Source organism: Hemitrygon akajei, unplaced genomic scaffold, assembly GCF_048418815.1.
Source record: "Hemitrygon akajei unplaced genomic scaffold, sHemAka1.3 Scf000172, whole genome shotgun sequence".
In the NCBI taxonomy this organism is placed as follows: Eukaryota; Metazoa; Chordata; class Chondrichthyes; order Myliobatiformes; family Dasyatidae; genus Hemitrygon; species Hemitrygon akajei.
Window position 1 is genome coordinate 84,590 of NW_027332058.1, and position 26,156 is coordinate 110,745.

At 46.6% G+C, this 26,156-nt stretch overlaps 1 protein-coding gene across 3 annotated transcripts; it reads left to right on the forward strand.

Annotated features, from left to right (window-relative positions):
• The first annotated feature begins 340 nt into the window (after nucleotides 1-340).
• Nucleotides 341-26,083, forward strand: LOC140724189 (NACHT, LRR and PYD domains-containing protein 12-like). Of its 3 annotated transcripts, XM_073038676.1 has the most exons (7): nucleotides 341-496; nucleotides 11,769-11,927; nucleotides 19,411-19,503; nucleotides 20,377-20,543; nucleotides 21,253-21,424; nucleotides 21,524-21,574; nucleotides 25,275-26,083. In XM_073038676.1, the coding sequence occupies exons 3-7, from the start codon at nucleotides 19,443-19,445 to the stop codon at nucleotides 25,958-25,960; spliced, it is 1,137 nt and encodes a 378-aa protein (XP_072894777.1). In that variant the 5' UTR covers nucleotides 341-496; nucleotides 11,769-11,927; nucleotides 19,411-19,442; the 3' UTR covers nucleotides 25,961-26,083. The 3 variants fall into 3 exon arrangements, with proteins under 3 accessions (XP_072894777.1, XP_072894776.1, XP_072894778.1); XM_073038675.1 differs by lacking the exon at nucleotides 11,769-11,927; XM_073038677.1 differs by lacking the exons at nucleotides 341-496; nucleotides 11,769-11,927; nucleotides 19,411-19,503 and having other exon boundaries at nucleotides 20,448-20,593.
• Nucleotides 26,084-26,156: the final 73 nt, after the last annotated feature.

Consider the following 26,156-nt stretch of genomic DNA (forward strand, 5'->3'; position numbering starts at 1 on the left):
ATCACATAGCTCCGCCTTTCAGTTTCCAAGGCAACTCACAGACTTTCTGTCTCCCTGCTGCTGAATTAGCGCAGAAGCTCTCTCGTTTAAAGGAACAGTCCACTTTAGAATAATCCTTCAGATCTCGTCACAATCTAAACATAGCTACAAGATCTGTGATATATTCGCAAATTCTTAAGAAAGTTTTGTTTTTAGAATCTCAGCTAACGGTGAAAATTGCAAAATCTTTGAAAAATTTCATGGACGTACATGTATGTGTAAGTCACGTGAGCTCTTTTCCCGCTCCCATTTTACCGCAGATCTGCCTTGTTTCCGAGGCTCCGCCCCCAGCTCTGATGACATGAATTACAGTCCTGACTTTCCTTCAGTTCTGTGTTGAAGCGGGTCGGCGGCGTCGGATCGTCTGTAGGATCCGGATTAGGAGACGACCATCACCCCCAGAGTCGGGAATCCGGGGAAGGGTTCACTGTCCGGGCGTGAAAACAAGTTCTCATCGGTGAGTACTGAGGCTGGTCCCGAGTGTGGACGTCTGATGTAAGGTAATGCACCCAGTTAACTTCCCCGATCTGGCGGCCTCCCTGCGCTTGCTGGACAGAACCTGCCGGGGTCGGTCTGTGTTGTGGGACCTTCACAACATACCGACTGAGATGAGCCGCCGCTGAGCCCCTCTTGCCCTGGTCCTAGGAGCGTGATGGGGTGGTGATACCGAGACTGCACTCATCCATTGAGGTTTATCCTGAGAACTTTACCTTCATCACCCGGCCCCGCATCGGGTCCAAACTTCCCTTGGATCGATAGCCGGTGTCTACAATGGAACAGCTTCTGCACTACTGAAGTTGTGTAGAGCTGGAACTGGCAGCAGATTTATTGCACCTCGAAAGGGTTAAAACAGCAACTGGTATTTTAGTTTAACCATTACAAAATGGCAGAGTGTTCAGTATTCATTGTGGTCATAAGGGAACTCAGAGCATGTGATGTTGAGAATGTAACTTCCTTTTTCGTTTAGTTCTGGTGGGCCTCTTCCTCAGTCACCAGGGAAACAGCCCACCACAGCTTCACGGAGTGTTGAAGATTTTTATCACTCTACACAGCCCTTTAGCAGAAATTCAGTGGCCACAGGATCCAGTGTGGATTCGAGGATGCATTTACTGTATGGAATATATAATGTCTATGCTGGAATGAACAGATGACTAATGAATCTTGTGATTGTGTTCATGGAAATCTTTTCAGAATGTCACAAACATCTTGTAATCGGTCAATATTTGCGAATCAAAAAAAAGGAGAAAAATCTCTGTTTCCAGGGCTATCATTACCATTTAATATTGAAATATATTGTTCATGTTCCACTACGGGAAAAGAGGCGGCCAGCTGATTTGGTGTAGATTCCACTAAACAATATAATAATCAATAATATGCCCAGAGACATGATGAAATGTATCCGAGGCCATTTTGTAAATCACGGAACGAAAGTCATCTCGATCCCCGTCCAGACAACGGGTTCCTCAGGTTACAATTCTGTCATGGGTTGGTGTAGGAGTGTTATTTTTTTTGGAACTGGGAATAGCTGAGGCACTGCAGCACATTAGCGGCAGAAAAGAGCTCTGGGAGTGTTGGGCCATTCGTTATCATCCTGGGATGAGGAGTCCAGGAACATGGAAATTCCAGTGTTTGGTGCTCGCCCGATCTTGTTGCTTCTACAGATGGCACAGGACATTCCTCCTTCCAAGATGAAGCAGACGCCTCACGTCTGATGAGGCGTCTCATGTCAAGATGTGTGATCATCTTGGGGGTGGGTTGGGACCCTGTGAGGATGGGTCCTGGGACTGCACACAGGTTTTGATACATATATAATGGACCCGTCGTTCAAGCTGCCCAGGAGTATGAGGTGATGCTTTAGTATTAATATTTCGTGATCAGATGTTTGGTTCTGGAGTTCCTTTGGAAGCAAAGAAGGGAATAATTTGCCATTGATTCCCTCACAGTGAGAGGCTGTGAGTTAATGGGCAGTTCCGTGTTTGCAGCAGTAAACATGATCGGGGTTTTGTGTTCAATCCGTGTTTGGAAAGTCCCTCTCACTGTCCCCTACAGTCAGCTAGTGAGAGTCAAAGAGAAACTCCACAAGGAGAAGCTGGAGACAGGCGCATCGATATTACACAAGTACCAGCATTGCAGTGGTGTACAGGGAATTACCGAGGCAGGAGAGGGGAATTGGCCAGAATCACTCGCAGGGATGGCAACAGAGCAGCAATTTGTGGGATGATGGAGGATTGGTGAGGTTGTAAAAACAAACAAAAGGCAACAAAAGTTGTTAAAAAATCAGAGGTAGTATACCAAAGTAATCGAGCCGATAACATTAAAAAGGCTCCTAAACGTTTCTTCAGATACGTAAGTTGTAAAAGAGAGGCACGACGGGATATCAGAACGCTGCAAACTGGGGATGTAGTAAATGCGGGACAAGGAATGGCGGACGAACTGAAGATGTATTTTGAACTGATCTTCATGGAGGAAGTCAATAGCAGTATATTGGAAGTTCAGGGGGCATCAAGTGTGTGAAGTTACCAAAACCAGAGAGAGGTTTCTTGGGAAACTGAAAGGTCTGAAATTAGATCTGTCACCTGGATTTGATGGCGTGTACCCCAGAATGTGGTCTCAGGGTACTTGGAGACCCGTCAGAAAATATGCCGTAGTCTTGTCTGACAAATCTGATGGAGTTCTTTGAAGAAATAACAAGCAGGATAGACAAAGCGAGGAAGGAGATTGCTGAGCCTCTGGCGATGATTTTTGCATCATCAATGGGAACAGAGATTCAGGATGATGGGAGGGTTGCGGATATTGTTCTCTTATTCAGGAAATGGAGTAGAGATAGCCCAGGAAATTGTAGGCTAGTGAGTTTTACTTCAGTGGTTGTTAAGTTGACGGAGAAAATCTTGAGAGGCAGAATTTATGAACATTTGGAGAGGTATAATATGATTAGGAATAGTCAACATTACGTTGTCAAAAGCAGTTCGTGCCTTATGAGACTGACTGAATTTTTGACAATGTGACTAAACACATGAAGATAGAGCAGTAGATGCAGTGTATAAGGATTTCAGCATGGAATTTGATAAGGTACCGCATACAAGGCTTATTGAGAAAGTAAGCTGGCATGGGTTACAGGGGGACATTGCTTTGTGGATCCAACTAGCTTGCCCACAGAAGGCAAAGAGAGGTTGTAGACGGGTCATATTCTGCATGGAGGTCGGTGACCAGTGGTGGGTCTCAGGAATCTGTTCTGGGACCACTGTTCTTCGTGAATTTTATAAATGACCTGAATAAGAAAGTGGAGGGATGGGTTAGTAAATTTGCTGAGAACACGGTTGGGGATGTTGTGGATTGTGTGGAGGGCTGTCAGAGGTTACAGCGGGATATCGATAAGATGCAAAACTGGGCTGAAAGGTGGCAGATGAAGTTCAAACCTGATAGGTTTGAGGTGGTTCATTTTGGTAGTCAAATATGATGGCAGAACATAGAATTAATGGCAAGGCTCTTGGCAGTGTGGTGGATCAGAGGGATCTAGGTGTCCGAGTACATAGGATACTTAAAGCTGCTACACAGCTGCTCGAATCTTGACTCTGTGGTTAAAAAGGCATAGGGTGCATTGGCCTTCATCAACCGTGGGACTGAGTTTAGGAGCCGAGAGGGAATGTTTCAACAATATAGGACCCTGGTCAGACCACTTTTGGAGTAGTGTGCTTAATTCTGGTCGCATCAGTACAGGAAGGATGTGGAAACCAGAGTGGGTGCAAAGAAGACTTACAAGGATGTTGTCTGGATTGGGGAGCATGCCTTATGAGAATACGTTGAGTGAACTCGGCCTTTTCTCTTTGGAGCGACGGAGGATGAGAGGTGACCTGATAGAGGAGTATAAGACGATGAGAGGCATTGATCCTGTGGGTAGAGAGATCACAGGGTGGGTAGTCAGAAACAGGGTGGGTTCGCAGGGATGAAATGGATAACACCAGAGGGCACAGTTTTAAGGTGCTGGGAAGTAGGTACAGAGGAGATGTCAGGGGTAATATTTTTATTCAGAGAGTGGTGAGTGCATGGAATGGGCTGCCGGAGACGCTGGTGGAGGCGGATACGATAGGGACTTTGAAGGGTATATGGATAGGTGCATGGAGCTTAGGAACATAGAGGGCTATGGATAACTCTAGGTAATTTATAAAAGAAGTACAAGTTCGTCACAGCATTGTGGGCCGAAGGGCATGTATTGTGTTGTAGGTTTTCTATGTTCTATGTACACCACTCGCTGTGAGATGTGAGGACGATGTCTGAGGTTTCCGGATTGTAAACACAAAGTACACTGCAGATGCTGTGGTCCAATCAACACGTACAACAAGCTGGAGGAACTCAGCAGGTCGGGCAGCATCTGTGGAAAGGAGCAGTCAACTCTTCGGGCCGAGACCCTTCGTCAGGACTGAAGAAGGAGGAGGCAGGGGCCCTATAAAGAAGGTGGGGGGAGGCTGGAAGGTACCAGGTGAAAAACCACAGAGGAAAGATCAAGGGGTGGGGGAGGGGAAGCAGGGAGGGGATAGGCAGGAAAGGTGAAGAAGGAATGTAAAGGGAAAGCACTATGGGTAGCAGAAGAAGGCAGAGTTATGAGAGAGGTGATAGGGAGCTGGAAGAGGAGGCAGAATGAAAGTGGGAGGGGGAGGAGGGAGGGAGGGAATTACCGGAAGTTGGAGAATTCGATATTCATACCAAGGGGCTGGAGACTACCCAGAAGGTATATGAGGAATTGCTCCTTCAACCTGAGTTTGGCCTCATCATGCCAGTAGAGGAGACCATGTATGGACATATCCGAATGTGAATTTGAAGCAGAGTCGAAGTGGGTGGCAACCGGGAGATCCTGTCTGTTGGGGCGAACAGGTTTCCGGGGTCGGTGAGTAGCAGATTCAGCTGTGTGACCCTGTGAGGTTGGGTCCAAGTACAATGCACCCGGGGATGAAGCTGCTCAGGGGTTTTGAGGTGTTGAGCCCGTATTTATTTTCTAAGCTCAGATGTTTGTTTCTGGAGTTCCTTTGGAATTAATGACTGCTAATCTGGGGAGAGGATGTGTTCCCATTCCATCCCTCTCAGATAGAGGCTGAAAGTAAATGGGCTGTTCCGTGTTTGCAACAGAAATAGACCCGTGAGTTTGGTGTTCAAATTGTGTTTGGAAATTAACCTCCCCACACACTGTCCCCTGCCTCGCAGTCGGTGGAAAACAGGAAGAACCTCAAAATGCGGGAAATCTAGACAGAAAATGAGAAATTGTTGAAACCATTCTGACGTACGGTTGTGAAACCAAATCGCTAACTTAGTTCTTCTTGAAGTGGAGCTGTGCACAGGCGCATGTTTTGTGACTGCTAGGGGAACAGTAAAGAAACCTTAGTTTTCCCCTGTAAATAATCCTGGTACCACATTCCCTGTTTTTACTGGAATGTGTTCATTACAGCTGTTGCTCACAAGGGTAATCTTAGGAATGAGAGGGTTTATGTATGACAAGCTTTTGATGACTCTGAGCCTGTACTCTATGGAGTTCATAAGTATAGAGGTGGACGGGATCTTATTTAAACCAACAGAATGCTGAACAGCCTGGATACAGTGGACGTGGACAGGATGTTTCCATCAGACAGAGAGTCTGGGGTCTGAGAGCACAGCCTCGGAATAAAGCAGCTTCCCTTTAAAACTGAGATGAGAGAAACTTTTTCAGCCTAAGAAAGGTCGGTCTGTCGAGTTTGTTACAACAGATCATGGCTAAGAATCTCATTGAGTATATTTATGGCAGAGTGTGATTTTTTTTTGTTGGCCAGAACTACTAGAGGATAAATTGAATATAGCGTGAGGTATCGTTGAATGCAGCCTTCACGATTTTAGATTCTTCATTTCAAAATGGCTGCAGTGCTAATATGTGTCACAATGGCACTCACAGCATATGATGTAGAGTTTCTTAATTCCCTTTTCGGTTAAGTTTGGAGTGCCACTTCCTCCGTTACCAGGGTAACAGCGCACCAGAGCTGCAGGAAGTGTTGAACATATTTATGGCTCTGTGGTCATCGCAGAGCAAGGGTAACAGAGTGGTAGTGGGAGGAAAGGATGCCGTGAGCATTGACTGTACCGAATGTATTACACCAGGACCGGAATGGACTCAGAACTAACAAACCGGTGGGATGGGGTGGCATTTACACACCTTGGGGTGTTGCTGACATTTTGCAATCAGTTACATCTGCGCAATAAAATGAAGAGGCAAAATCTACAGTTGTAGGAAATTTAAAACAAGAAGGAGAAAATACAGGAAACGCTCCGCAGATCGCCAAATTCCACATTCCACTCTCTAAATGAAGCAGTCTCCCTCAGATTCCCCTTAAATAGTTCAATTTTCACCCTAAACCCACGCAACCAACCTAAGGGACGAACGCCAACATGCCATCTCCCTATTTATACCATCATAGTTTGAATACATCTAGCAGTGGTTCCCAACGGACCCCACGGATAATGTCAGGGATCCATGGTATAAAGAAGTTTGCGAACCCCTGTAACTCAGTTCCTTAAATACCAGCAACATGTTTGCCAAGGATGTATATTGTATGTATTTCTCTGACATTAAACGTACCTTTGAAACCTTTGTCTGCCAGGGCTCCTGCAGTCTCTACACTAGCGTGCCGCAAGGTGCGAGGGACACCTTGTCAGGCACTGGGTATTCATCCATACTAATTCATGTCAACACAGCAAGCACCTGTTGTGCAATCTACATACAATCCATGGCCCGACTCCCAGTTAAATATAGACACAGAGAAGCTATTAAAAATCTCCCCATCTCTTTCGGCTCCATTGGTAGATGAGAACGCTGATCCTCAGGAGAAATTTTGTGACTGTTATTGGGGCGGTGAGAAAACCACAAGTTTTCTCAATGAATTATCCTGCCACCAAACTGTCTGTTATCCATGGAGATGTGCACAATACAGTTGTTGTTTACAAAGTTCATGAGTGATTCTGGAATGAAAAAAAAATAGTGTAGGAGGGGCTTTAGTGTCACCGGGCCTGTGCTCACTGGAAGGGCGGTGACTCTGCGAACAGTAACCTCAATGATATCCTGCGGCCTGGGCAGATTGGATGGGGACAAGATGCGTCCAACAGAAGGAGAGTCTAGGATCTGAGGTCACCATCTGAACCCATTCAATTGTATCTGGTGACCTCCCCTTCCATCATTCTGTCGGTAGCAGGATCTGAATTGCACCTGTATCAATGCCGGGGGTTGATCGTAATTATAAGTTACTTGCAGACACAAGAATATAACGGAATATTTAACCACTCAATGGGAAAAAGAGTGAAATTCATGATTATCACCACAATGTATTGTGTGATGTCTTTTGTAAATAGCCCGTAGTGGACAGTTAGAGCCGACAGATAACATCCAACAACCTGTTTTTATTTTGTAACAGCTTCTGCACTACTGGAAGTTCAGAGATGGAACGACCAGCAGATGTACTGGAGGCACCTCGGGACAGGGTTAAAACAGTCACTGAAATTTTAGCTTCCCCATTACAAAATGGCTGAGAGCTCAGTATTCACTTTGTCATAATGAAACTCACAGCATGTGAGGTTGAGTTCCTTATTTCATATTTTCAGTTACTTCTGCTGAGCCACTTCCTCCACACCAGGGTAACAACCCACCAGACCTGGTGACCCATAGCCCGGTTCGCCTGACCACTGAAAGCATCATCAGGTTCCTGTTCTGTCTGGGATGAGGGGGTGTTAACTTTATAACTGGGAATAGCCAAGACACTGCAGCACCTTACCGACAAGAAAGAGTCCTGAGAGTGTTGGTGCTTGGGCTATAATCCTGGAATGGGGCTCCAGGATTATGGGACTGGCAGTGTTAGGGTTTGGCTCCGGCCTAGGTTTGTGCTTCTGCAGATGAGGTTGAATGTTCCTCCTTCTGCAGTAGAGCAGGTTTCCGGTCGGATTGTTGGATAGAGGTTGTAGAACATGAGTTATGATGAAAGGTTGAACAAACTCTGTGCTGTAGGGGAATTAATTTAAATTGGGTGTTCTGCACAAGTCCATTCCGCAGGAAACTTGGATCATTTCACTGTAAAACTTGGGTTGTTTCTCTAGAGTGGTGCAGGCTGAGGTTTTCTCAATGAATTATCCTGCCACCAAATTGTCTGTTATACATGAAAATGTTCTCGTTAGAGTTGTTGTTTACAAGGTTCACAAGAGTGATTCGGGAATGAAACGTTTGGGGCATTTGGTGTCTCTGGGCCTGTTCCCAATGGAAGAGTGGTGACTCTGGGAACAGAAACCTCGATGAAATGCTGAGGTCTGGGTTGACCGGATGGGGACAAGATGTTATGGGGACCGTGGCGGGTCTCATCAGCAAGAACGACGAGTCAGCATATAGAGTAGAGGTGCAGTGGCTAACGAACTGTTGCAGAGCCAACAACCTGTCTCTGAATGTGAACAAAACAAAATAGATGGTTGTTGACTTCAGGAGAGCACGGTGCGACCACTCTCCGCTGAACATCGACGGCTCCTTGGTAGAGATTAGTAAGAGCAGCAAATTTCTTGGTGTTCACCTGGTGGAGAATCTCACCAGGTCCCTTAACACCAGCTCCATAGCAAAGAAAGTCCAGCAGCGTCTCAATAGACAATAGATAGTAGATGCAGGAGTAGGCCATTCGGCCCTTCTCGCCAGCACCGCCATTCACCGTGATCATGGCTGATCATACACAATCAGTACCCCGTTCCTGCCCTCTCCCCATATCCCTTGACCCCGCTATCTATAAGAGCTCTATCTAACTCTGTCTTGAATGCATCCAGAGACTTGGCCTCCACTGCCTTCTGGGGCAGACCATTCCACATATCCACCACTATCTGGGTGAATTAATTTATATTGAGTGTTCTACACAAGTCCATTTCCCAGGAACCTTGGATCACAACTTGGGTTGTCTCTCCAGAGTGGTGCAGGCTGGGCTGAGACTTGATGGACGTTTATAAGATTATGACAGGCAAAGGGAGAGTAGATAGACAATATCTTTCTCCCAGACTTGAAATGTCTAATGCCGGACGTCATGCATTTAAAATGAGGTCGTGTTATTTCATCGGAGGTGTGAGAGTCAAGTATTTTTTTCCCACAGGAAGTGGTGTAGCTGGAAGGTCCTGCCTAGGATGGTGCCAAGGCCAATATAATGGGAACTTGTAAGAGATATTTAGATGGGCACGTGAACGTGAGGGAAATGGAAGGATTGTGGGAATTGTGTAGGCAGGATGAATTAGTTTAGTTGGACAGTTGATTACAAATATAATTGGTTTGGCACAACATTGTGGGCCGAATGGCCTGTTCCTGTGTTGTACTGTTCTATGGTCTGTGTGTGCTATTGAGAAGTTCGGGGTAACGGAGGCAAAAGGAGTGAGTGGGAACAACAGGTCAGCTGGAGCCCAATGTGGGGAATGTGAGATCACCCAGTTCTGTCGGAGAAACGGAAACACTGAATGTGTTTAAATGGTGAGGGACTGAGGTGCAGTGGGTAGGGAGAGAAGTCAAAGGTACAGTGAACTTATTGTAAGAGCTATTTGGTATAAGTTGGTCGATCTCTCACATCTTCGTGCCCTTTCATGTTCTCTCTCACTCTCTCTCTGTCTTCATCTCTGGAGACAGATTGTGAATCTACTTCTATTATCAACCTCCTGATCCTCATGATAATCTATACCATACCTCTTCCCAACCTATCATCTTTAAGATACTGTTCACTCTTCTCAGTTTTCTTGCATCCGCTGAACTTGATCCCACTATGGATGCTGTCCTCACCCGCATCACCTCCATTTCTAGTACGTCCGTGCTCACCCCTTCCCACCGCCCTCCTATTGACAGACTTCCTCTTGTCCTTGTCTACCACGCCTTCAGCCCCTGCAACTTCCATCATCTCCAAAGAGATCTAACAACTAAACACCACCCCACTCTGTTCTTTCAACAGGGATCACTCCCTCCATAATTCCCTTGTTCATTCATCCCCCCTCACTAATCTCCCTCCAGCCATTTAGCCCTGCAAGCGGACTAAGCGCTACACCTACCTGTACATCCCCTCCCTCAGCTCCATTCTGACACAAAACTGTCCTTCCAGGTGAGCCAACACTTCACCTGCGTACCTGCTGGGGTCGTCTACTGTGTCCGGTGCTCCAAATGCGACCTAATTTACATTGGTAAGACCCACCACAAATTGGGAGACCGTTTTGTCGTGCATCTCTGTATCATCTGCCACAAGGGGGACTCCGCAGTGGTCCGACATTTCAATTCGGATTCCCATTCAGAGGTCTCTACCGATGGCCTTCTCTCGTGCCAAGAGGAGACCACCCAGAGGGTGGAGGAGCAGGATATATTCTATCTGCGTACCCTCCAACCTGACTGTATGAATATTGAATTCTCCTTCCAGTAAACAAATCCCCCGACCCACTTCTCTATTCCCCACTCTGAACTTCCATTTCTGCTCACGAGCTCCTTACTTCCCCCTGGATCTCCTATTTTCCTTTCTCCTATTGACAATGCTCTGATTCTTTATTCTCCAGCCCTTGACCTGCCCAACATTGACTTCACCTATCACCTCCCAGCTTGCCTCTGTCTCTTCCCCGATCTATTTATTCAGATCACTTCCCCTCCTCCTCGGGAATGAAAAAAGGCCGGTGGTCCAAAATGTCGGCTGTTTACTCTTGTCCAAAGATTCTGCCTGTTGTGCTGAATTCCCCCGGCATTTTGTGTCTGTTGCTTTGGATTTCCAGCATCTGCAGGCTTTCTCGTGTTTGAAGTAATTATTTGAGCTTTGTTGAGATTGTACCTGGAATATGGTGTAAAATCCCACTCCCCAAACTAACACGGGTTATACAGACTAAAGAACAAACTGCCGGAGGAACTCAGTGGGTCGGGCAGCATCTGTGGAGGGAAATGGACCGTCAGCATTTCGGTCCGAGACCCTCCCTCCAGACTGAGAGAGGACGAGAAATAGTCAGAGAAAAGAGGTGAGGGGTGGGAATGGGGCAAGAGCTGTGTAGTGAGAGGTGGATCCAGGTGAGGGGGAGGTGGGAAGGTGGAAATAGTGACGGGGTTGGAGGTGAGTGGTTGGGGGAACACGGGGCTGCAGAAGATATTTAATTCCATGGAGGATTATCGAAGAGGTTAGAGAATATTTGTTATAGAGATTGACCAGAATGATTCCTGGAGGACGATGAAGATCAGTGATCGTCTTCACATAAAACAGAGGCCGGCAGATGTGTGAAGACCGAAGGGGTCGAGGAAATGAGGATCGTGGAGAAACGTGTGGCTGAGATGGGAAAGCAGCCGCCATCTTGTTGATGGTTTGAGGGGCTGAATGGCCACCGCCTGCTGTTTCTTGCTTGATGTTTCAGTGTTCCTGTCCAGTGAGGCTCAAGAGGAATGTGAATAGAAATTAGTGTTTAGAAACAAAGAAGTCGTTTCAATGAATCCTGCACATTTCCTCTTCGGGTGGTAATTGTGGATGGGACCGGGATGGGAATTGAACCCGTAACTCTGAGAACCGGGAGGTGGAGAGATGGGGACGGGGAAGATACAGAGGGAAAAATTAACAATGTAGCTGATGTAAATATGAAATAATGTGTAAAATGCGGCAGATAGGTCAGGCAGTGTGAGATGGGCGTGGAGCGGAGTCACCGGTTCGGTCGGGAGATCCTCCACCCATCGCCTGATCCACTTCTCGTTCCCATTTCAAACGCAGATCAGCTGCATCTGCGCTTTTCGCTTCCGAGGCCCCGCCCCCGCTCCCAGTCTCCGGATGGGCGGTGGTTTTCGTTCCGTTCTCTGTTGAAGCGGATCGTCGGCGGGGAGCCGGTGGACCAATCGCTGTCTGCAGGACAATTTGATCAAATTCCCATCGGTGAGTATTGAGGCCGGTCACTCGGGGTGAACTCGACCGACAATTTCACATCGGTGAGTACTGAAGCCGATCCCGGGGGAGGGGAACCTGATGTTGGGCAGAGAGTCCCGTTAACTTCCTCGAACTGGCGGCCTCGCCCCGCTTCCGGGATACAACCTGTCGTGGTCGATCCGGGTTATGGGACCTTCACACCGAACCGCCTGAGATGAGCCGCCGCTCAGCCCCTGGTGTTCTGGTCCCAGGAGCGGGATGAGGTGGTGATGCCGAGACTGAACCCATCCATTAAGATGTACCTGGTGAGCTTTACCTCCATCACCCGTCCCGGAATCGGATCCAAGCTTCACCTGGATCGACGCCTGGGGTCGGTAATTGTTTTACATATTTCAAGCACACTGGAAGCGGCCGTTCGGTCCGTTGTGTTCTTGCAGACAGAGGGTTAAACAGAGTAATCACACCCTCGGGAGACTCCTCCACGTGTATGAGTAGTTTCATCTTTCCCCGTTCAGACAGGACAGTGAGATCCAGATCTCTGACGTCCTCTCGGGGGACTGGGAAGTTTATTTCCATTTTCTTTCCATTGCTACGATTCGCCGAAATGCTGACAGTGTTCCCCGGTATCTGGCCCTATTAATGCGAGAATTAAGTCTTGTTCATTTATCTGGGTTTCTCGGACATGTGTACACTCCCTCCGGAATTTCCAAAGGAGCAACCGAGGCTGTCTAATATTTCCACACGATTGAAATGGGGAATCTTTATTTTGTTTTCCATGTACAGAGGTAGAGTGAAAATCGTGTCTCCGGTATTCTCCACACAGATCAATACATTGCAGCAGTGCATTGAGGTGAAACAAATTATTCTGGTTACAGAGAAAGTGCAGTGCAGGTAGATATGTGGTGCAAGGTCACATCGATTTAGACTGTGAGGTCAGGAGTCCACTCATCACGCTTTTCGCTTCTAACAGCAGAATGGACACCGTCCTTGAGCTGGGTGGCATGTTTCTGTTTTATTTTATCTTCAACCCGAGGGGAGGGTGAGAAGTGAGAACGATCAGGGTTGGGCGGATCTTTCATTATGTCGGCCGCTTTATTGAGTCAGTGGGAAGTATAGAGAGAGTCCATGGAGGGGAGGTTAGTTTCTATGATGTACTCAGCTGTGTCCACAGTTCTCCGCTATTTCATTCAGTTAAAGGAAGAGCAGTAGCCGTATGAAGATGTGAAGTATCGGGATGGGATACTTCCTGCGGAGCATTGATAAAGTGCGTAGAGTAGAAAAGGGCATATACCAATTTTTTTATTGTTTGTACTGGCTTTGTTATATTGGAATTCTGTTATGTACCAGTGCGTACTATTAATTCAAGACTTGTGTATTGCGGCAGGACCATCAGAGATCGCCCTTCATCCCATTCTCCCATCCGGATCCATCAGCTCATCCCCTACCCGTCTGGTTCAACGTCTGTCCAGCCTCTATTTGACCACCTGAATGATATATATCAGCTATCTTGTTCAACCTCTGTCCAGCCTGTATCCCACCACCTCAATGACATATATCAACAATCTTTTACAACCTCTGTCCAGTCTGTATCCCACCACCTCAATGATATATATCAACCATCTTCTTCAATCTCTGTCCAGTCTGTATCCCACCACCTCAATGATATATATCAACCATCTTCTTCAATCTCTGTCCAGTCTGTATCCCACCACATCAATGATATCTATCAACCATTATGTTCAAAATCTGCAGTCTGTATCCCACCACGTCAATGATATATATCAACCATCTTGTTCAACCTCTTTTCAGTCTGTATCCCACCACATCAATGATATATATCAACCATCATTATATATCCCATTGCTGCAATGATAGATATCAGCAATCTCTCTTTCAAACTTTGTCTTCATTGTGAAGTTTTCCTCTGCATCTTTTCCAGGGTTGTTGTTGTTTATTTATTTATATATATATAAATAAATAAACAACAGAGGTTTAGTCGAACATAGCACGTGGTAGGGAAAAAACAGCCATTTCAATTTTAGTTTCACCGTTACAAAAAGGCTGCAGTGTTAATCTTTGTCATGATGGAACTCATAGCATCTGATGTTGAGTGTGTTATTTCCTTTTTCGGTTATTTTCTGTGAACCACTTCCTCTGTTTCCAGGGTAACGGCCCGTCAGAGCTGCAGCAAGTGTTGCAGTTTTTATCGCTCTGTGGTCACCGCCTCTCAGCGTAGAGACAGTGGCCTCGGGAGCAAATGTAACAGAATGATAGTGGGAGGAAAGGATGCTGTGAGTATTGGCTGTGTGGGATGTGTTACACCAGGGTCAAAATGAACTGAGAACCAACAAATCGGTTGGAGTGGGATGGCATTTACAGTCTAGGGTGGCAATCAGTTACTATCTGTGCATTAAAATGAAGATGGCGAAAATACTACAGTTGCAGAAATTTAAAGTATGGAGGAGAAAATACTGGAGACGCTCAGCAGATCGGCAGCATCTCAGACAGTCTCAATTCTGGAACTGGGTCTTCCAACATTTCTCCTTTCAGAGATGTATTCTGATGTACTGAGTTCCCGGCACTTTCTACCTTATAATTTTACATTTTGTTCCAGCTACACTGCAGAAAACATGGCAGCCAGCTGTGCTGGGCAAGATCCCACACAGCAGGAAGATTTTGATCAAATACGCTCGGTTTAGCTGCTGGGGTCAGGCTGAAGTGTATCCGCATCCTCTATACAGACCGGGGAACCAGCCTGAGCACCGGCCCCGGCAGAGGGTCATTAGGTTCCAATTCCACCTTAGTTTGTGAATCAGAAATGGCAGCAACACCTCGGCAAACCACCGGCACCAAAGCGTCTTTGTTTGGGTGATAATATTGGGCTGGTGACCCTGAGGGTATGGAACTGACAGTATACGGGCTTCAGTCCAGTTTGGTAATTCGACAGGTGGGATCGGAATTTCCTCAGTCCGCAGTGAAGCTGAAGTCTCAGGATGTTGGACAGGAAGTCTGTAACAAGATCCCACATGGTAGCTGATCGGGAAGTTTCGTTCACGTGGGATTCACGGGGAGCTGGCGAGGTGGATTCACACCGGGCTCGACAACAAGAAGCAGAGGGAGATGATTGAAGATGGTTTTAGCGAATGGAGCCCTGTGATGAGTGGGATGTGTGTGTCAGTGTCGAGACCTCTGTAATTAATTCATGCCATTGATTTGTATATGAATTTACATGCCACGATGAGCAAGTCTGAAATTGAATTTACTTGAATTTATTTCCTACATCCTTCACATACGTGTGGAGTAAAAATCTTTACGTTACGTCTCGGTCTAAATGTGTAATGCATAATGAAAGTAATTTATAATAATTTACAATTTATTGAACAGTCCATATAATATAGAGTACACTCAATTGAGCGTGAGTTAACTAATCTCAAGGCCTGGTGGAAGAAGCTGTTCCGGAGCCTGTTGGTCCTGGCTTTTATGCTGCGGTACCGTTTCCCGGATGGTAACAGCTGGAATAGATTGTGGTTGAGGTGACTCTGGTCCCCAGTGATCCTTCGGGCCCTTTTTACACACCTGTCCTTGTAAATGTTCTGAATCATGGGAAGTTCACAACTACAGATACGCCGGGCTGTCCGCACCACTCTCTGCAGAGTCCTGCGATTGAAGGAAGTGAAGTTCCCATACCAGATAGTGATGCAGCCAGTCAGGATGCTCTCAATTGTGCCCCTGTAGAAAGTTCTTAGGATTTGGGGGCCGATACCGAACTTCCTCAACCGTCTGAGGTGAAAGACGTGTTTTTGTGCCATTTTCACCGCACAGCTGGTGTGAACAGATCACGTGAGATCCTCGGTGATGTGGATGCCGAGGAACTTAAAGCTGTTCACCCTCTCAACCCCAGATCCATTGATGTCAATAGGGGTTATCCTGTCTCCATTCCTCCTGTAGTACACAGCCAGCTCCTTTGTTTTTGTGACAATGAGGGAGAGGTTGTTACTTTGCCACCACTGTGTCAGAGAGATGACCTCTTCCCTGTAGGCCACCTCGTTATTGCTTGAGAGGAGGCCAATCTATGTGGTGTCGTCGACAAATTTAATTAGCAGATTAGAGCTGTGGGTGGCGACACAGTCATGTGCATACAGGGAGACTAAATTCGGGAGACTGGCTTATCAGGCAACAGGTGACAATGAATTTCAAAGACATCTTGGTCAGTTACGGAGATGGGACTGAGCAATGCCAAATGGTTTTCAACTTGGACAAGTGAGCGATGGTGCATTTTGGACAGTCAAACTAGGTGGGACTGGTATAGTGAATGGGAGGGCACCGAGTGTTGTGGAACAGAGCGACCTGGGAGTACAAGAGTACAGTCACTGAAAGTGGACGTGCAAGTATAGAGAGTGGAAAAGAAGGCTTTAATCATGCTGACCTTCATCAGTTAGGGCATTGAGTTCTGGATTATGGGCATTATATTGTTGGTGTGGCTACACAGAGAATTCTGTACAGTTGTGTTGACCCTGCCGTAGGAAAGATACTATCAAGTTGGATAGGGTACAGATGAGATTGCTGAAGATGTTGCCTGGACTAGAGGGCCGAGTCATAGGAAGAGGTTGGCAGAGCTGTATCTTTACTCCAGAGGAGAATGAGGGTGACATTGTAGGAGTTTATGAAATCAAGTGGGAGCATAGATAATGTGGTTGGTCGTGGTATTATCCCCAGGGTTCAAGATTCAAGATTGTTAACAAGTGTTAAGGAGAACAAAATAGTTGTTATTCTGGATCCAAAGCAAGTCCTTGTAAATCTCCTCTGTGCTCCCTCTACAGCAGCCATATCGTTTCCTGTAATGAGGTGACCAGAACTGAACACTGTACTCCCAAGTGGGTTCTAATCAAGGTCTTATATATCTGTAACATTACCTCACGTTCTTGAACTCAATCCCATGGCTGATAAATGCCAACACACCATATGCTTTCTTATCAACACTGTCAACGTGGGCAGCAGCTCTGAGTGTTCTATCGACACTAACCCCAAGATCTCACTGATCCTCCAGATTGACAAGAGTATTACCATTAATATTATATTATCTTGAAATTTGACCGAAATGAACCACTTCACACTTATCAGTATTGAACTCCATCTGCCGCTTCTCTGCCCTGTTCTGATTCCTATCGATGTTGCACTGTAACATCTGACAACAGACGATCCACAACACTCCCAACTTTTGTGTCATCAGCAAACTTACTAGCCCATCCTTCAACTTCCTCATCCGGGTCATTTGTAAAAATCACAAAGAGAAGGGGTCCCAGAACAGACCCAACGGAACAATATTGGTCATAATCATCCATGCAGAATACAAAATATCTACAACCGCCCTTTGCCTTCTGTGCACTTGCCAATTCTGGATCCACAAAGCAAGGTCTCCTTGGATACCTTACCTCATTCCTTTCTGAATGAGCTTTCCATGGGGAACCTTTGCTAACCTCTTACTGAAATCCATATATAGTACTTCCACTGCTCTACCTTCATCAATGTGTTTTGTTACATCCTCAAAGAATTCATCAGGTTCATAAGGCATGACCTGCCTTCGGCAAAGCCATACTGACTATCCCTAATCAGACCATGTCTCTCCAAATGCTCATAAACCCTGCCTCTCAGGATCTTCTCCAAAACTTGCCACAACTGAAGTAAGACTCACTGGTCTATAATTTCTTGAGTTATCTCTACTCCATTTCTCGAACAAAAGAGCAACATTTGCAACCTTCCAATCCTCTGGTACTTCTCCCCACCTAATTGATGATACAAAGATCATCGTCAGGTGAGTTAGCAATCTCCTCCCTCGATTCATACAGTAGCAGGGGGTATATCTCGTTCAGTCCCCGCAACTTATCTAACTTAACACCTCTCAAAAGATCTAGTGCATACTCTTTCTTAAAGTCTGTACACTCACGTGTTTCAGTCCACTGTGCGTCATCCCCACAATTGCCAAGGTCCTTTTCACTGGTGAAAACTGAAGCAAAATACTCAGCATCTCAGAATATTTAAGTGATCGGCAGGTTGAGAAACATCTGTTGAGAATGTAGCGGTGAAATGTAACCAAGCTGATTTGTCATTGCTGGCGACTCCCCACAGGTTTGTTCTACTTACATGATGTGCCCTCAAATCCAATAATGATTGTAACAAATGTCAGTGATAAGTATTCGATCCTTTATTAGCAATCAGTAAACATACAACCTTGAAGCGATGAAACTGATCTGTACCCAAGTTTAAGTTCAGCGTATTTGAGTGGATAATAACAAAATATATGACATCCGTCAGTCCCCAGCTGGGTAGTGTACTCGGCCTCCGTTAGTCTCGATAGACATGGATTTGCACCTTGGAAAGTTTCCATGGCGCAAGCCTGGGCAAGGTATTTTTCTTATGGAAGATCGGCAGTCGCCCAAGCTGCAAGTCTCCCCTGTCCACGCCACCAACGTTGACCGAAGGAAGGGCATTAGGGCTGAGTACTGCATGGAACAAAGCACAAATATATAACTGACTCCCTTTGCGTGTACCACACCCCCACTGATGCAACTAGTTATCATAAATACACAACGCAAGATGCAATGCTGATAGAGAACAGATACATGGCTCCTACACACAGGCTCAGCTCTGATACAGGGTCTTCCACCTGAAATGTTAACATACTCTCTGTCTTGTTGATTAACTCCAGCATCTTATTTTATTTATGTTAATGACTTTCCCCAACTTGTTGTTTTGGATGTATGGCATGTCGACATTGTGTCATATAACTAACTATCTGATAATAGCCAGGTGATATGCTGAAAGAAATCGTAACTGAGTTTTGGTGCTAATAATGGTCTTAAAGTCCTGCCGGAAAAAGGCTATACTGGTTCAGGACAAGATGTCACGATGCTATAGGTGATATTGCATTGTTCAGGATGTCGGAGTGTCTCTCTGTAGACTCAAATCCTATATTGCCGTAGGTGTCAATGCCAGGCGATGTTAAACTGAAAGGAGACGGCGTGAATCAGGTCTGACCGAGAAATCTGTATAATCCAGTGACGAGAGGAATAGAAGTCTCATCATCAGCAGAAATGATTCACCCCACACTGCTGTAACACATGTCCATTACTCACCACAGCGCCACCAGTGGTAGGAGGACCAAAGCCGTGGCCGCTGTCTGCTCAATCTGCCTCGGCTTTCCGTAGACGCAACACACCTGGTCCAGGACACAAGATTGGTTCCAAAAAGGGAATTGCCTGCAATACAGAGAGTAGATACCCTGGAGAATCCTGGTCCAGTGTACAATCCATGGAGAGATCGGAAATGGACATTGTGTGACTGTGGGTGGATGGGCACAGGTGGTTCAGGCCATGTCAAGGCATCAGTGGATCGGCCCAAGATGTTTGGAAGTGTTTGCCTCCGTTTAAAAACAAAACAGTATTCTCCTTTAATTAATGACTAATCTTCCTGTTGTTGTTTTGTTTTGTTACAGAGCAGCAAAAACTGATCACACCTGTCCCCAAAATGCGTCAAGGTTCAAGCAGTGGAGGAGCTCCAGTGACGTCAACATCAGGAAAGGACACGGGTATGATGGCAAATTATTTTAATAAATACTCTGCTGATTCTGCGTCTGAGTTTAATGCAATATCGGCAATTCACAAAATATTTGTGAAAACTGAGCAGGGAGATGAGAGCGAGAGTTGACATCTCTGGGGAAACACAGTCACACGTGGAAGGAGTACATTTACCGTCTGCTCCTGCTCCTCTTACACATTGTGATGCACATTAAAGTAGCGAGTTACTCCAGAAGACAAGACATTCTGCAGATGATGACGGTTTTGGGAAACACAAAGACACACAAAATATTGGCAGAACTCAGCAGGTCAGGCAGCATCCATGGAGAGGAATAAACAGTCGACATTTCAGATCAGAACAACAAGGAATAGAAAGTAATGTGGAAATATATGGAATTTCTGTCCCCTCATTTCCAGTCCGATGAAGGGCCTTGGCTTGAAACGTTGATTGTTTATTCTCCTCCATAGATGCTGCCTGACCTGCTGAGTACCTCCAGCATTTTGTGAGATATTCCAGAGATTTGCTGAGGAAAGGGTTGACCAGGCAGGCAGACAGTAACCCAGAGCAAAGCGGTGGTGATGGGCAGCACCAGGAGAGCGATGGTGATGGGTTACTATATTCTCAGCAATAAGCAGAGTCCTTTCCAAACAGAGAGGTATATTCTCAGGGTCAAGAAAGAGCAGCCTTCAACAGATGGAGGTGTACCCCTACTACACCCCTGGTGCCCCCCAACCTCCAGTCCAAGCCCGTTCCTTCTCACTCAACCCCCCCCCCCATATATATATATTTCGGTCTGTGTTTGTTGATCATTAGGTTCCAGAGAGAAAGTTACTGCCCAATATGGGTCAGTAATTTATTTAATTTTCACTATTTTCCTTCACAGGTCCGAGCTCAGTGATCACCGAGCTCCTGGCAAGCTGGAATGATATCCAGCTGCTGCAGTTAACAGACTTTTACTGGGACAGGCTGGAGCAGGCGATGGAAGGAGGGGTGCACGGAGTGAGCCTGGCGTTAACGGCCGAGAATCAGTTCAGTGGAGAGGAACATCGGGTGAGCGTGAGGGAGAATGGGTTTGAATTTTCACACTTCACCGAAATATGGTAGGAATTTTCATTTTGAAAAGACCGTGAAGTGTGATGGCAGGATGTCAGTGAGAGCCGGGGCATTATTACTGGATGCCACAGGAGCTCGAGTGTGTTCTGTTCTGGGTGGAGATGATTGCGTTACAATCTGTATTTGCAAAAAGTGTGGATCGGGGAATACTGCCGTGTTGTAATGTGTAATCACTGAATAAACCTCCACTGGAAAAGGCAAAGGAAAGGCATCAGGTGTCAGCCGGTAATCCGCTGTCATGTTGGACACTGGCGGACTGAGGAGATGAATCACATCATCTTTCTGCAACTTCTCCGAGACTGTTCACTCTGTTATAAAAACCCTCCTGACTTCTTTCTTCATCTGTGATCGTTATTTTCTGATTTTGTTTTACACGGTCAAATCCGGTGAGGAATTATTTATGGATTTGGAGCCACGTCAATGAAGCGGTCACAGACCAGCCAGGATCTCATTGACTGGTGGACCAGGTTCACGGTGAATGTCCCTCCGTGTGCTCTGCACTCAGAATGTACAGTCCATGTCCAGACAGGATCAGCACCCGTCCGGGTGACTGCTCAGTGTGATCCCGTTACAGAGCACATCATTGACTTATCATTCTCTGTGTGAATCTGTCAGTCCCCAATATGTTCACCGTTACTCTCCACAGAAAATCTCTGATCTCGCTGATAAGGGAGAGCGGGCGGACAGTTCTAAACCCCTCCTGAGCCTGGTGATGGAGAAAGGCTCCCGCGCCCGGAGGGTGATGTGGGAAACCTTTGTCAAAATGAGGAATGGTGTCCCAAAGTTTGACAAAATACTGAAAGAAATACAGGAACATGGTGAGATAGTATCAGAGATTAATTTAATTTTCGAATCAAACATTACGCACTTATAATTTGAGGAACTGAAATGTGTCAAATTATTTTAAATCCGAACAGGTTGTGTTCCGGTCCATCGACCAGTACTGGAGATTCCCAGGGGGCTGAAAGGTAAGTAAAGAAACCGCTGTTTCCACCAAAGGTTGATATTATGTAGGGCCATGTCGTTGTTGAGTCACGGGGATTTGGTCAGGTAAATGTTCCACCGTGACACACGCACAGTGAGACACACAGAAACATGTTTGCTGTAGGGAGAGTTTTCACAGGACATTATGAGGAAGCACGCAGAGAGTTGGTGAGTTTGTTGAAAGGGATCACTCCTCTTTGGCCAAAGATGTTAATTTTCGAAAGGTAACAAAAGGAATTTTTCAAACTGCTCATGTTTCTGTCACCTGTGTTACTGCTTTTCCAGTCCACATTCAGACAATAAAACCCTTCCGATTCCCAGCACTAAGGATTTGGTAATTCTCGACAATTTCCCTGCAAACTTGTTCTTCACTATTCTTCATGCTGTTTGCCAAGGGAACAGTCACGGTAGTGACATTCCCACATTTATTTCTGAATACAGAACAGACTCTCTCCCTGATTATTGAGGAAAATTGTTTCTCCCACTATCACATTTTGTAAAGTAAACATTTCAACAATCAATGTTTTCCTACGCTCCGCGTTTCACCCGAATACGTTGGCTGGAGAGCCCACACACTCCCTGACAGGGTCCTGACACATTGTGAGACCCCTCACACACCGGCAGGGTCTTGACACACTGAGACCCCAAACACTTCTGGCAGGGCCCTGACACACTGTGAGACCCCACACACCATAGAACATAGAACCATACAACACTACAGCACAGTACAGGCCCTTCAGCCCTCCCTGTTGTGCTGACCCATATATCCTTAAGAAAAGTATTAAACCCACACTACCCTGTAACCCTCCATTAATCTTTCATCCATGTGCCTGTACAAGAGGCTCTTAAATACCCCTAATGTTTTAGCCTCCACCACTGACACTGACACACTATGAGGCCACCCACACATCTGACTGACTCCTGACACACTGTGAAACCCCACACAACCCTGACAGGGTCGTGACAAACAGTGAGCCCCCACACACCACGCACCCCTGACACGGTCCTGAAAAACTGTGAGATTTCACAAACATCTCAAAGGTTCCAGACACAGTGTCAGACACTACACAGCCCTGACAGGATCCTGACAATCTGTGAGATCCCACAGGCTGACGGGTTACCGATGCACTGTGAGACCCCACACATCCTTACAGGTTCCTGACACACTACGAGACTCTACACACCCCTGACATCGTCCTGACACACTGTGAGATCCCACACACGCCTGACGGGTTCCTGATACACTGTCAGACATGACACTCCCCTGACAGTGTCCTGATAGACAATGACATCTGACACACACCTGATAGGGTCCTGATACACTGTGAGACCCCACATACCCCTAACAGGGTCCTGATACACTGTGAGACCCCACACACCCCTAACAGGGTCCTGATACACTGTGAGACCCCACACACACCTGACAGGGTCCTGATACACTGTGAGACCCCACACACCCCTGACAGGGTCCTGATACACTGTCAGACGTGACACTCACCTGACAGATTCCTGATACACAATGAAATGCAACACACACCTGATAGGGTCCTGATACACTGGAATTTAGATGAATGCGAGGGGATCTGATTGAAATATATAAGGTTTGTAAGGGATTGTACATGCTAGAGGCAGGAAACGTGGTCCTGATGTTGGAGGAGTCCAGAACAAGAGGCCACAGCTAACAATAAGGGGTAGGTCATTTAGAACGGAGTTCAGGAAAATCTTCTTCACCCAGAGAGTTGTGGATCTATGGAATGCTCTGCTTCAGAAGGCAGTGGAGGCCAATTCTCTGGATGCTTTCAAGAAAGAGTTAGATAGAGCTCCTAAAGATTGCGGAGTCAAGGGAAATGGGGAGAAGGCAGGAAAGGGGTACTGATTGAGGAATATGTGCTCAGAACCCACACACACCTGGCACGGTCCTGACAGGATGTGAGGCCCCACACTCCTAACTGGATACTGACACCTGCTGTGTCCCCTCACACTCCTAAACAGGTTCCTGACACACTACGAGACTCCACACATTCCTAACAGGGTACTGACGTACTGTGATACCCAACACACCGCTGGCAGGGTCCTGATACACTGTGAGACCCAACACAGCTCCGTAGGGTCCTGACACACTGTGAGACCACACACACCACTGACAGGGTCCTGACACACTGTGAGACCGCACACACCCCTGACAGGGTCCTGACAGACTGTGAGACACCACACACGCCTGAGAGGGTCCTGACACACTGTGAGATCCCAAACACCCCTGACAGGGTCCAGACACACTGTGAGACACCACACAGCCCTGTAGGGTCCCGATATACTGTGAGACCCCACACATCCTTACGGGATCCTGACACACTGTGAGATGCCACATAACCCTGACAGGTTCCTGATACACAATGACATCCGACACACACCTGATAGGTTCCTGATACACTGGAATTTAGAAGGATGCGAGGAGATCTGATTGGAATATATAAGATTTTTAAGGGATTGGACACGCTAGATACAGGAAACGTTCCCAATGTTGAGGGAGTCCAGAACAAGAGGCCACAGCTAACAATAAGGGGTAGGTCATTTAGAACAGAGTTGAGGAAAAACTTCTTCATCCAGAGAGTTTGGATCTATGGAATGCTATGCCCAGAAGGCAGTGGATACCAATTCTCTGGATGCTTTCAAGAAAGAGTTAGATAGAGCTCTTAAGGATAGCGGAGACGAGGGATATGGGGAGAAGGCAGGAATGGGGTACTGATTGTGGATGATCAGCCATGATCACTTGAATGGCAGTGCTGGCTCAAAAGGCTGAATTGCCTACACCTGCACCTATCGTCTATTATCAATTGACAAACCCTGAGACCCCACACACGCCTGGCAGGATCCTGACAAACTGTGAGACACCACATACACCTGGCATGGTCCTGAAACACTGAGACCCCACACACACTTGGAACGGTCCTGACACACTGTGGGACCCCATATGCCCCTGACAGGATACCGACACACTGTTAGACCCCACACAAACCTGACAGGGTCATGACACACTGTGAGACCCCACACACACCTGACAGGGTCCTGACACACTGTGAGACCCCACACACCTGACATGTTCCTGACACACTGTGTCCTCCTCATACATCCCTGGAAGAGGCTGGACACAGTGCATAACCCCACACGCCCCTGACAGGTTTCGAACACACTTTGAGATCCCACGCAAACAGTGCATGTTCTGAACAGCAAAGCTGCTTCCTTGTATTTTGATTCAGTGATGGTGAGAGGGGAGGGGGAGCTGTGATTCCCCGACCTGTTCCTTTGACAGAATGCCCACCACCCTCTTCTCTATCTGCATACGCCACATCAACACTAGGGATTAAAAGATTCTTCCTCAGGAGCAATGATATCTGTGGCAGTAGTGAGATGTTGTCCAGTACGGGACAGTTGAGGGTCAGTAAACTACCAGGGAAATACTCACCTTCACAGCACAGTTAATGTGGAAATGTGATGATCTGGTGTTTACCTGGACCAGGCCTCTCTGTCCAGTCAGCGGTCTGTTAATTGAATTTACTTTACTGTACAAACGTCCATTGATAAATCCAATTAATGCAACAGCTTTGAGCTAACTCCTGTGTACTTAAATACTGAGTTCTGAGTTGAGGCATCTAACAGTTTGTCCACTGCCTGTTCCCATGGAAGATGTTCAACAGAAACACAAGGAGACTCTGCGGGCACAAACTGAAACACTGAGAGTGAACACGATCCTGATGAGGGAGAAGGTGAAGGTTTTCCAGCTGGTTGATCGATACGCTGAGCTCACGGTCATTTCTACTGTTCGAGATCGGAGACTGGTGGAACATGAGCTGCTGGCAAGAGGCAGACACCACGAGGAGTGGAGAGAGAAACATCTCCGCGGAGAGCTGGAGAAAATCCGGACTGATCAGTTGTTCCAGAGCAGCTTTTCCCGGAGTAAATCCAAATCTGGGAGTTCGGCCGCAGTGGCTGGAGTCCCGGGGATCGGAAAAACAACAATGGTACAAAAGATTGTTTACGACTGGGCCACGGGGAAAATATACCAACTGTTCCAGTTTGTCTTCAGTTTCAAATTCCGGGATTTAAACTCCATGAACTGCCGAATAAACCTGAGGGAACTCATTCTAGATCAGTATCCTTATTTTGGGAATTTCCTGAGAGAGGTCTGGAAGAACCCACAGGGATTGCTGCTTATATTCGATGGGTTGGATGAATTCAAACACAGAATAGATTTTGCTGACAGTCGGAGAGATACAGAACCCAAGCACCAGTGCCCAGATCCCGAGTGGTGGTGTGAAGTGTCGGACATTGTGTACAGTTTAATCCAGGGCAAGCTGCTCCCACGGTGTTGAGTTCTGGTGACCACCCGCCCCACTGCGTTACATTTATTGGAAAAAGCAGAGATCAGTGTCTGGGCTGAAATCCTCGGATTTGGCGGAGAGGAACGGAAGGAATATTTCATCAGGTATTTTGAAGATCAGACGGTGGTGCAAGCTGTTTTCAAACACGTGAAGGAGAATGAGTTCCTTACACCATGAACTACAACCC

Coding starts and splice junctions, on each gene's coding strand:
- LOC140724189 (XM_073038676.1), top strand. CDS start 19,443: ATGCGTCAAGGTTCAAGCAGTGGAGGAGCTCCAGTGACGTCAACATCA. Junction 19,504..20,376: donor AACATCAGGAAAGGACACGG/GTATGATGGCAA, acceptor TTTCCTTCACAG/GTCCGAGCTCAGTGATCACC. Junction 20,544..21,252: donor TCAGTGGAGAGGAACATCGG/GTGAGCGTGAGG, acceptor TACTCTCCACAG/AAAATCTCTGATCTCGCTGA.